Source organism: Propithecus coquereli, unplaced genomic scaffold, assembly GCF_000956105.1.
Source record: "Propithecus coquereli isolate 6110/MARCELLA unplaced genomic scaffold, Pcoq_1.0 Scaffold9, whole genome shotgun sequence".
NCBI lineage: Eukaryota > Metazoa > Chordata > Mammalia > Primates > Indriidae > Propithecus > Propithecus coquereli.
Genome location: NW_012155284.1, coordinates 7,607,364 through 7,618,763, shown reverse-complemented (window position 1 = coordinate 7,618,763; position 11,400 = coordinate 7,607,364). Strand labels below are relative to the sequence as shown.

Genomic DNA, 11,400 nt, shown 5'->3' with positions numbered 1-11,400 from the left:
GGCTGAGACAGAAGGATCGCTTGAGCCCAGGAGTTTGAGGTTGCTGTGAGCTAGGCTGATGCCACGGCACTCACTCTAGCCCGGGCAACAGAGCAAGACTCTGTCTCAGAAAAAAAAAAAAGAGGAAGCCTAGAAGTTCCATGTTTTGCCATCCGTCATAGTCCCATTTATACAACGATACGGGAAGTTCAGGTGGTTATACATTTAGGAACCTATCATCATAAAGATTCTAACCTTGGTGTTCTTTTCCTCTATAAAGTCTCAGCCTATTCCAAGGGTCTAGAGAAATGGTTTCCGATAGAGTGCATATCATATACTAGACCTTCTTAATCTTAATTTCCAGAGTGGGTCTAGGCTGGGGCATCATTATTTAAAAACAAAACAAAAATACAAAAAAAAAAAAGGCTACATGGGGATCCAAATGTACATGCCTAGTCAAAAACCAGTTTTCACATGTTATAATTAAAAAATAAATTCAAAACTTAGGTAAATACTACTACTGTAGGTTAAGGATTAACAAAATCCTTTCCTCTTCTACGTGAGATTTTGACACCAGTTAATTTTTCCAGTTCTCCTAGAAACTAGAGAACAGAGGTATGTCAACTATGTTGCTTGGCAATATATCTTATGGAAAAAGTAACTTCTGATTGTTAAACTAAATCTCAACTGGGAAGAACTATAAATGAATTATAAATACCTTATGGATAAATATAACTTTGCATTTCCCTGAGTATGGCATGTCCCTTATGTGGTAACTGAAGACTATGTCTGTGGAGTTGTAACAAGACATATTCATCCCTACAGGTCCAAATGGTGTCCATGATAGTCTTGTGAGTCTAAATGTTTAGTTGAATCTAAGAAGACTCTTTGGTGGGTGTTGAAACTACCTTATCTTTATGTTGTGATTTAGACATCAGTGCCTCCATGCCATACTCAATGTGTCTAGGTTGATTTCTTAATCAAAATATTTTCCAATGATGCTTTTGTTAATGGGGGGTGGGGAGAGGAGGAATCCATTCTAACCTCCTAGTGATCTTGTGTATCCAGAATAGTACAATATTCTTTCTGTGGTGGTAGTTTTGCCTGCATCAATATGAGCCATAATTCCAATATTACGGATTCTGTTTAAAAGGGGAAAAAAACATGTGTTACGAGGTGGACATTACATTCTCTGGTTTTACAAAATTATAAAACCAAAATATCTATGCTATGCAAATTTCAAAGCTGGTTAATATTTCTATAATTTACATAATACTAAAAATTGTGTAAAAATTAGAAAAATGGAAAACACATTTAGAATATATCCTACCATATTACTCTGACAAAATAGCTAAGTAACAAAAAAGGTTAACTATAATGTTGAGAATCTTATATTTCTGTGAAAAGTTTGCTGTTGTTACATTCATTAATAATGCCCATCAGAGAAAACCTGTACATTTTCTTGGCAGCCTATGGAAAAAAGCAGTTATCAACGATAGTACTTACTTAGCTATGGGAGGATTGATGATGGAACGAAGCGACTTGATATCATTTCCTATTAAGCCTAATAAAAAGAAGGTTAAAATTGAACGGTGAAATTTATGAAATTTTCCTTTAATTTACAAATGAAGGAAATTAAAATAATTTTAAGCACATACTATAATGTCAAATAAAGCAAAATTCAAGCTCAATAAAACTCTCATTTATCTAAAACTTATTTTCCTTCAATCTATAAGAAAAAAGCTGTGGATGACAATAAAGCAAGGTAAAAGTTTTAAATATCAACTTCTAGATCATATTCTTAGAAAAACACAGATTTACCCCAATCTCTGCCACCTACTGAACATCTATTTACAAAATTATAAAATAAGAATTAATGGTCATAATGATAATCTTAAGGCTCTAATAGATTCCGAATCAAAAAAAAATTTAAAAATGCACAGTCGTGTAAACCTGCATTTTTCAAGGCTTGAAGAGCTAAATGTGATCCTCTTATCAGCAGGCAATGAATTTTTGTACCATTTGGAACCTATCTTCCTGAGCAATCCCAAGATGTAATACCTTTCAAGATGGCCTGGGACGCATCACTAAACAGAAGTCATAATAATCTAATACTTCTAAAAGGCCAAGTAGTATTTCTTAAATTTAAAAAGTCCATAATGGCCTACTCCACGCTCACCATAAATTTTAAGAATATTAATACAGCAATGCAGTTACATTTGTAAATTTAATCTACATCTTTCTATTAAAACTAGTTCTCACAAGTTCCTATAATAAAATAAGAGTCTTCTTTTGTTTTTTTGAGACAGAGTCTCATTGTGTTGCCCAGGCTAGAGGACCGTGGCATCAGCCTAATTCACAGCAACCTCAAATTCCTGGGGGCTGAAGCAATCCTCCTGCCTCAGCCTCCCAAGTAGCTGGGACTACAGGCACTCACCACCACACCCAGCTGAAAGGGGCGGCCTTGCAAAAATAACAGGAAAATGCCGAACCCCACCTAGGAAAATACTTAATCCTACAATTTCCCCAGTAACGGTTAAAGATCAATCCTATGAGTTCTCTCACTAACAGACACTCCGCAGTTCTGTTTTGCACAACTTCTGAAGAAAACTGAATGGATGGAAAAGAAATATAAATCTATCTCTTTCAAAATGGTTTTTTTGAGAATCTGCTTCTACAGAGTTCCTGAGTAAACAGCAGGAGAAAGAGCTACAGCCTCAACCATATCTCGAGGACAGAGTCACATCTCCTCTGATAATCCCTTCTCCGAGAAAAGGCAGGAAACCAAGTCTTTGACTTTGACATTATTGCAGTTTTTGTTATCTACCTGCCGCCAAGAAGAAAGAAAGGAATGGATGCAACAATTTCTCAAATATATCCTGCCATTTTTACAACCCCCTTGAAAAAGCCCTGATAGCTGATTTTTGGGGCCAGCACATTCTTCCTCTTTCCACCTCCATGCTGGTCCTTTTGCCTTCCTCCAGGGAAAAGTAAATAAACCTTTTCTTCCTATCCTAATCTCTATCTGGAGAAATCTTTCTCAAAACTCAAGTGCACCAGCTCTACACTAGCTGATCACCCTAACACCAGCTAATTTTTCCTATTTTTACTTGCCCAGCTAATTATTTCTATTTTTAGTATAGACAGGGTCTCGCTCTTGCTCAGGCTGGTCTTGAACTCCTGATTTCAATCGATCTTCCTGCCTCCCAGAGTGCTAGGATTATAGGCGTGAGCCACTGCACCTGCACCTGGCCTAAAATAAGAGATTTATATTATTTTTAAAACCTCATGGCATTTGAAGATCGAAAGATAATCTATACTGCTACAGTTAAATTCACATGGGCAAAATATAGAAACTTAGATACACATCAATAATGTGACTCATTAAATTCACGTGCCCTTGTAAGTGAACAGCCAATTAGTTTTATTCTATTATTCTCCCATAACAAAGATAGTAATGAGAACAGCAACAGAATTAAACTAGTTTCATAGAGCCTACTATGTGCTTGCTTATACAGGAAGGACATTCAAAACTGAAGTAGTCAGCTCCTCAACTTTCAGCTTTTGATAGCCATATATCTAACCTAAACTATCCCAGATAAATATTTAACCAATCTTCAAAATACATTCTAGTATACCTCTTTTGACAGAAAACACTTGTATAAAAACTAGAAAATAAAGATTTTACAAGAGCACTCTACAGTTACACTCGCATGGTAAACTTCTGAACCCAATACTAAAACCACCAACCTTCCCTTCCCTCCTGCCATCTATCAGAGTACTCCCACCTCCTAATAATCTCAAGGAAATAGCCAGAGTAAAAGATGGTTGGAGACCCCTAATAAGGGAGATTATTGAGGAGAGAGGAGAGAGCGGAGAGGAGAGAGGGGAGAGAAGAGAGAGGGGAGAGGAGAGGGAGGGAGGGACGGAGAGAGAGAGAGATAAAGCCAGCAGTTTAGATAAAATGAGAAGAATCTAACATTTGTACCTGGTAGTGAACTGTAATTTCTTCCAAGAGGTACAGGCAACTTTAATCTTTTTAAACTTGTTCTTATTTTACAGAAGCACATATTCTAAAAAGGAGAAAAAGAAACATGACATTAATTTTATTTTAGCATGACAGCAGTTTTAACACTGTAACTATTGCTTTGTCAGAAAATAAAATATTTTGCATGTCCTTAAAGTAACCCCAATTTATTAACTCCAGTCCTTTTAAAGTGACAACCCACATTTATCCTGCGGAAAGAATAAAATTAATACTGATCTGCTACTTTGAGCCGACCTTAAAACAATGGTTCTCCCAGACCTGCAACATTAGCATAGAGTGAGGACTTATTTGCAAATTCTCGGGCCCACTCCAGACAAGACAATCAGAAACTCCTGAGGATGGGGCCTAGAAATCTGTTTTAACTAATCCTCCAGGTGATTCAGATAGCTACAGTCTAAGAATCACAACCCTGAAGTTTAGAAAGTCAGAGAGTGCCAGAAAGTTGAAATATGATATCTCACCATAGATATACCTTAGTGCTCCTCTTAGCATTCCCTAGTGCTAAGAGCTTGTAGGGGAACTCTAAAACCATTAGTTGTTTTTAGGATTTATAACAGTAGTTACACATTAGAATTACCTGGAAAGCTTCTTAAAAAGATGCGGGTGGGGAAAGGAAAGGAGCGATGGGGGATCTGGGAAGTGGCATTCTTAAAAGTTCCCCAGGTGTCTCCAGTGTAGCATTACAATTGAGAATCAGAGTTGGAGCAGGTCAGCTTAAGGCCAAGTCTACCCTCCACTCTAGCTGCTTCCCTTACCTTCTCGTAATGTTCCCATGCAGAGGTTGAACATTCTCCACCCCAATTTATCCCTAAACCACTAGATATATATTTAATAGCTGCCAATATATTTGGAATTGTCAATGTATATAATGATTTGGGGATTCCACAATCTGTTGTTTTTGTTTTGTTTGATATCATGGAATGCATGTCTGTGCCTTCTACATTATCTTGATATTAATTACCAGGTTTCTAGCAATAATACACTGTCATCCTAAGAAAATATTTAAAGAGTAGAGAAGAGACTCAAGTTTTCACTGCATAATGATCAGGATAAGAAGACCCAGTATCTACCTTTCACAAGCGGCATAGTCTGGATTGTCAGGAATAAAAACACTGAAGAAAAACTGTAACTCCTTGGGCCACTTCATGACATAAAAATAGAATAGAGAAATACATACTCTTCAAAATGCCGCACAGGTGATTTAAAGTAACACACACTGCACTACCATGACAGTGAATCTGATAGCCAGGATGGCTACTGACGGGAGCTAGTGCATATACAGTGTGGATACACTCGACAAAAGGATGATTCACCTTCTGGCTAGGATGAGGCAGGACAGCGTAAGATTTCTTCATGCTACTCGGAATGACATGCAATTTAAAAATTATAAATTGATTATTTCTGTAATTTTCTGTGTAATATTTTCAGACCTCTGTTGGCTGCAGGTAACTGAAACAACAGAAAACGAAATTGTAGATAAGGGGGAACTACCGTACTCCCTATTAAGTCACTGCAGAAGATAAAAAGAAATGACCCAGACAAGCTTTAAAGTAGTCTCTCACTTAGCTATAGATAAAAAAAAAAAAAAGGGAGGAGGGGGGCGTGATTTCATTTGAGGATATTTCTAAAGTATATTGAAGATGTGACAGTTTACAAAATAATTTATAGTGTTTTGAAGAGGAATCAGGAGTCAGACCAGAGTTTAAAGACCAAGACAACATTCCTGAAATATGAGACAAATATTAGATTGCCCAAGAAGCTGACTTCCAACAGCTCTGCAGAAGAAAACCAAAAGTAGTTTTATTGTACCAACCACTGTACAATTATGTTATACCCTGACATTAATTTAAGAGGAACTTTATTTCATAAGAGTCTCAAAAATATATTTTTAGTTAGCAGTTTAAGGATGTCCATTAAGTGCTGCTATTCTTAGAAAAGATATAGAGGCCTACCTGCCTCCAAAAACAATTGGCATTTCAGTATTCCATGAAACCAGTATTTAGCTATACCTGTTGTTGTTTTTCTTAATTGAGGAATTTATTAAATATTTCTTATTAAATTAAGGTAATTTCTTTTAGTTTGCCTTGAGGATATCCAAAGGTTATAACTAAACTAAGTTTGGAATCAAAAGCTGATGAGATATACCATGCATTTTAGGCATTAAAGTAACTGAAGTTATTGAAGTACATTTAATTTTACAAGAAAAGCTTACATTAATATGCAAACTGGATATTTTCTGATGATTCATTACAAATATCCTCAAGTTGGTCAACATCTTGATCCTCTAAACTGGTATTCTCTGAAAAAGAAATATACAAAATTATAAAACTAAATTTATGTATTATGTGTAAGGTATATATCAGACATACGTAATATGTATGGTAAAAATGTATTACTTTAGGCTGGGTGCAGCGGCTCATGCCTGTAATTCTAGCACTTTGGAGGCCTAGGCAGGAGGATCACTGGAGCCCAGGAGTTCAAGACCAGCCTGGGCATCCTCTCTACAAAAAATTTTAAAAATCAGCCAGGTGTGGTGGTGTGTGCCTGTAATCCTAGCTACTCAGGAGGCTGAGCCAAGGGGAGCACTTGAGCCCAGGAGTTTGAGGTTGCAGTGAGCTATGATGATGTCATACACTCTAGCCAGGGTGATAGAGTGAGATGCTGTCTCAAAAAAAAAGTATTACTTTTATTATAAAAAGTAGGAACAATATTTTTAGCTATCAAAAATTCAATGCAAAATGAAAATTCTGAATAAATATGAAAAATACGGTTAAGCATAAAATATCCCTTACTTATTCAACACATTTTAATACCTAAAGAAAGGCCAGGCATGGTGGCTCATGTCTGTTATCGTAGCACTCTAGGAGGCTGATGCGGGAGGATTGCTTAAGCTCAAGAGTTCAAGACCAGCCTGAGCAAGAGTGAGACCCATTTCTACTAAAAACAGAGAAAAATTAGCCAGGCGTGTTGGCTCGTGCCTGTAGTCCCAGCTACTCTGGCGACTGAAGCGGCTGGATCACTTGAGCCCAGGAGTTTCAGGTTGCTGTGAGCTAGGCTGACGCCACCTACGTACGGCACTCTGGCCTGGGCAACAGAGTGAGACTGTCTCAAAAAACAAAACAAAAACTTAAAGAAAGATATGAAGATATAGTAGATTTAGTGAAATGACAAAAACATCATACCAACCAAAATGCATTTTTATGTAAATGTAGAGAATTAAGCATCCACATGTTAACTTGGTAATTTCTCACTGGCAGTAAAATTTATTGGTTTATCTGTATATTCTAATTTTCCTACCATAAACATGTAAATATAGAATCATGTAAAAAATACACAAAGGCAAGTACTCTTCCTCTATGATTACAGAAACTAATCTTTAGTTTAAAAACATTTACTAAATATTCACTATGTTTCAAGTACAATATCAAAGCTATGAGAAATACAGGGACACATCTGAGACTGGGGTGGTGGGGAGATAAACGGATAATGTTAAATCATCGTGTTCCATGTATATAAGTAGCCATGTCAAAACTCATTATTACTCCTAAATCTGTTCCTTTCTGTATTTTATCTTAGACAAGAAAGAAACATTCATTATCCTTATTTAGGAAATCACCAAATCCTTTCATTTTATTTCCTAAATATATTAATATCTTGAATCCATTCTCTCTTCACTCCTAATGTCAAATTTCAGGGCTTCATCTTCTCTCTCCAGTTATTATTGCAACAGGCCTTTGTCTCTGGTTACTCTAACCCAGTGGATGTCAGCCAGGAGTGGTTTTGCATGCCTCCCGGGAGGACTACTCCTTCTCATTCGACGAGATTCACGTGTCTGCTGTTGCCTTCTAGGTGTTGGCATTGAAGAAGTGAACAAAAGACAACAATCCTTGCTCTCATACTGCCTCTATCCTAGTCAAGGGATATAGACAATAAATAAAAAAAATGAATAAAATACATAGCATTTTTATGGTGATAGGTGCTATAGTAAATTAAGCAGGAATGGAGAATTGGGGCAGTAGTAAAGAGGTCAAGGAAGGTCACTAAAGCAGTGTCATTTAAACAAGCACCTGAAGGAGGAGAGGGAGGCAATGTTGGGGGGGTGAGGGGGGGCATTTCAGGCAAAGAGATTTGTACAACTTACTGTACCTGAAAATATATAAACGCTAGGTAGTTCTGGTTTTAAAGAAAATGAGAGATCACTTTGAGGCAGTTTTTCTTAAGATGAAGTCTTAAAAAATTGCCTCAAATCCAAGCACTAAGACTTAATGAGATGAATACTTTCTTTTGGCACAGTTATTTTTGCTCCCATCATAACTGAATCACGCTTCAAACGGTGAGGTAATTAAGGGAAGTTCTGCGACTGGGCAGTAAAACGGTAAAACCGGCAAGTGTTCTTACAATAATCAGACGTACTTTCTTACGGTGAATTACTTCTTTCAAGGCACTAGAGGGCTACTAAATGCAAGTCCACACTCAGCACTTGGTCCAGGAACTTCTGGAATCAGTCCTTTACCTCCAGAAGACCAGAATGTTGTCTTTTTTTTTGTTTTGGCAGTTGTAAAGTTTTACTTTCCTATACAATAAATTTTAATTCCTATGCATCGTTCTCCATCGTGCACACATTACACACAGTAACAGGAAAAAGGATGAGTCGACCTCGCTGAAGGTTAGACAGAAAGGTCCATATAGAGCAACACCAAGGGGTGTTCTGGAGGCCCTGTTGCCCTCCTCCGTGGCTGGCTGTGTCAGTCGCAACCTGGAAAGTCAGCAGTGCCCAGCGCGGGACAGGGTCATAGGCACGCGGAGTCGCAGGCGCGGTGCGGTACTCACCCGGCATTAGGTCGTGTGCCAGAGATCAGCTTTGTACTGCTGGGCTGTGAGAGCAGGAGGCGCGGGTTGCGCCAAAGTCTGCAACAGCCTCACCCGTGGACACACTGGTTCGGCAAACGTCCTCGTGTCTACATAGAAAGAAAAAAAAAAAAAAAAAAGGCTCGGCGGTGCCTCCTCAGGCAGCCACACCGCAACACTTCCGGTGGTGCACCAGCCAAATGCCGCCTGCCAGCAACTTCCGCCCTTCTAGCCAAAAGCAAAAGCAGAGAATAGAGGCTCGGAACGGGTGCGTCGCGCTTGCTCGTCACTCGGCCTTTTTAAAGGGTGACCCTTTCCTGTCGCGGCCTGCGTTGAGTCCGCTCGTGAATCTCTTGAGACCCGTAGATTGAGAGCTTCTTCGTGCCGGAGAGGTTGCGACCGGCGGCTCTGCGGCCGTCACCATGGTAATGAGGCTGCCTCGGGGGCTCGCGACATAGAGTGTCTGAATTAGTAGAGCCTGAGGGTCTCGGGGTGCTGGGGCAGGGGGTGAGGTGGTAGGCGGAAGTGAGATACTGCTGAAGGGAAAGAGGGTAGACTCCGTGGAGTAGGCTCTGGAGAGGGGGAAAAAAACTTTACCTTAGGGACACAGAGTGGGTATTTTCCAGAATACAGGCTTTGGAGTAAGATTTCACTCTGTTAAAGTCCTGGTTTCGCCACATGTGTGGTCATCAGTGCCAGAGCCAAGTGGGAATATGGTTGAGCCTTGTGATAACCCTATACGGTATAACCCTATCTCGCCACTTCGTTATACTTCCGAGGAAACTGATGGCGTCCTTGCCAAAGACCAAACAGCTAATGAATTCTAGAGCCGGGCTTAACAGTCCAGATCTGACTGCCCCTATCGTTTCTCTACTACATGTCTGTTTCTTTGCAAAAATGGCATTCCACATACCTTTCTTGGGGTTGCTGCAAAGTTTATGTGGTAACAGTTGAAAACACCACAGCTTATTGTTACTTAGCATTGTTCTCTGTGCTGGAGTTGGCTTTGCATCATTTTATTTTTGCAGTCTTAAAATACAGATAGACTCAGGCCGCGTGTTTAAAATAAAGCTGACATTTGAAGTGCAAAAGGAATCCTATACATTGCTGGTGAAATGCAAAATAATACAGCTGCTTTGGAAAACAGTCTGGCAGTAAACATATGTCCACATGAAAACCTGCATGAAACTGTTTTGCAGCTTTATTCCTAATCACCAAAAACTGCAAACAACCCAAATATCCATCAACTAACTGATCAGTGGATTAAAAAATGGTGGTATAGCCATACAGTGGCATAATACTCAGCAATAAAAAGGACTGAAGTACAGATACCGGCAACAACATGGGTAGATTCCAAAAGCCTTAGGCTAAGTAAAAGAAGACAGATACAAAAGGCTATGTGCTATAGATTCCTGTTATGTTTCCTTCTGGGAAAGGCAAAACTATAGAGATAGATATCATATTGAGGGTGAAGAAAAAGGATTGACTTTAAAGTGACAGAATTTTGGGGGGTGATGGAAATATTCTATGTCTTCATTATGGTGCTTACAGAACTATAGTTAGTCAAAACTTTGTACGCCTACACCTAAAATGGGCCAATTTTTTGTTGGTCCAGTGGATTTTGGACATTTCCCTTCAATGAACAGTAACCTTTATTGAGATTATTATAGATTTAAACCCTGATGCCTCATACCATCCAAGATCAAAATTTATTTAACTTACATCATATGAACAGACTTAATAGTATAAGAAACATTTAAACAAGTGAACATTTGGATGATACAGGGTCTTACCTACTTTATATGCTGTGTAAAAGAAAGTATTTTAGAATGGTCAGTATTTTTAAAAATTAAAGTAACATTTCTTGTATCATTATAGCCACAAAATGAACATATTGAATTACACCGTAAACGCTATGGGTATCGTTTGGATTACCATGAGAAAAAGAGAAAAAAGGAAAGTCGAGAGGCTCATGAACGGTCGAAGAAGGCAAAGAAGATGATTGGTCTGAAGGCTAAGCTCTACCATAAGCAGCGCCATGCTGAGAAAATACAAATGAAAAAGACGTAAGTAATCCCGTTTATTCGTTATAACAAGTTAACATCCTTTGGGTAACAGTTATTAAAACAGAATCTTGAGTCTTTTTCCTTCTTGTAGTATCAAGATGCATGAAAAGAGAAACACGAAACAAAAGAATGATGAAAAGACTCCACAGGGAGCAGTACCTGCCTATCTGCTGGACAGAGAGGGACAGTCCCGAGCCAAAGTACTTTCCAATATGATTAAACAAAAACGAAAAGAGAAAGCGGTAAGCAATAACAAGTGAAGTCTTTATTTCTTTTTTGTTCAGAATTACTTAAATTCAAATTTGAGGGTCTTCGTTTCTTCAGTTTAACTTGAAACATCAAGTTCAACTATAATTCCCATTATTTAGGTGTTGACATCTTTGTAAGTTTTGCAAATTTAATTATAAAAACTTGCTTTCTCATCAGGTTTTAGAATTTAAGTTTTTATTTATTTATTTT

At 38.3% G+C, this 11,400-nt stretch overlaps 2 protein-coding genes across 3 annotated transcripts in view; one reads left to right on the top strand and one right to left on the bottom strand.

Annotated features, from left to right (window-relative positions):
• The window catches only part of GFM2 (G elongation factor, mitochondrial 2), a 45,610-nt gene extending 36,310 nt beyond the window's left edge, over positions 1 to 9,300 (bottom strand). The window contains exons 1-5 of the mRNA XM_012664572.1: positions 8,858 to 9,300; positions 6,240 to 6,326; positions 3,968 to 4,052; positions 1,486 to 1,543; positions 1,024 to 1,121 (exon numbers count right to left, since the gene is read on the bottom strand). Coding sequence (XP_012520026.1) covers positions 1,024 to 1,121; positions 1,486 to 1,543; positions 3,968 to 4,052; positions 6,240 to 6,302 — 304 coding nt within the window. The 5' untranslated portion in view covers positions 6,303 to 6,326; positions 8,858 to 9,300. The remainder of the gene's footprint in view (positions 1 to 1,023; positions 1,122 to 1,485; positions 1,544 to 3,967; positions 4,053 to 6,239; positions 6,327 to 8,857) is intronic.
• The window catches only part of NSA2 (NSA2 ribosome biogenesis homolog (S. cerevisiae)), a 7,788-nt gene continuing 5,299 nt past the window's right edge, over positions 8,912 to 11,400 (top strand). For both annotated transcript variants that reach the window (XM_012664575.1, XM_012664574.1), the window contains exons 1-3: positions 8,912 to 9,300; positions 10,754 to 10,941; positions 11,033 to 11,183. In XM_012664575.1, the coding sequence (XP_012520029.1) occupies positions 9,298 to 9,300; positions 10,754 to 10,941; positions 11,033 to 11,183 (342 nt within the window). In that variant the 5' untranslated portion in view covers positions 8,912 to 9,297. The remainder of the gene's footprint in view (positions 9,301 to 10,753; positions 10,942 to 11,032; positions 11,184 to 11,400) is intronic.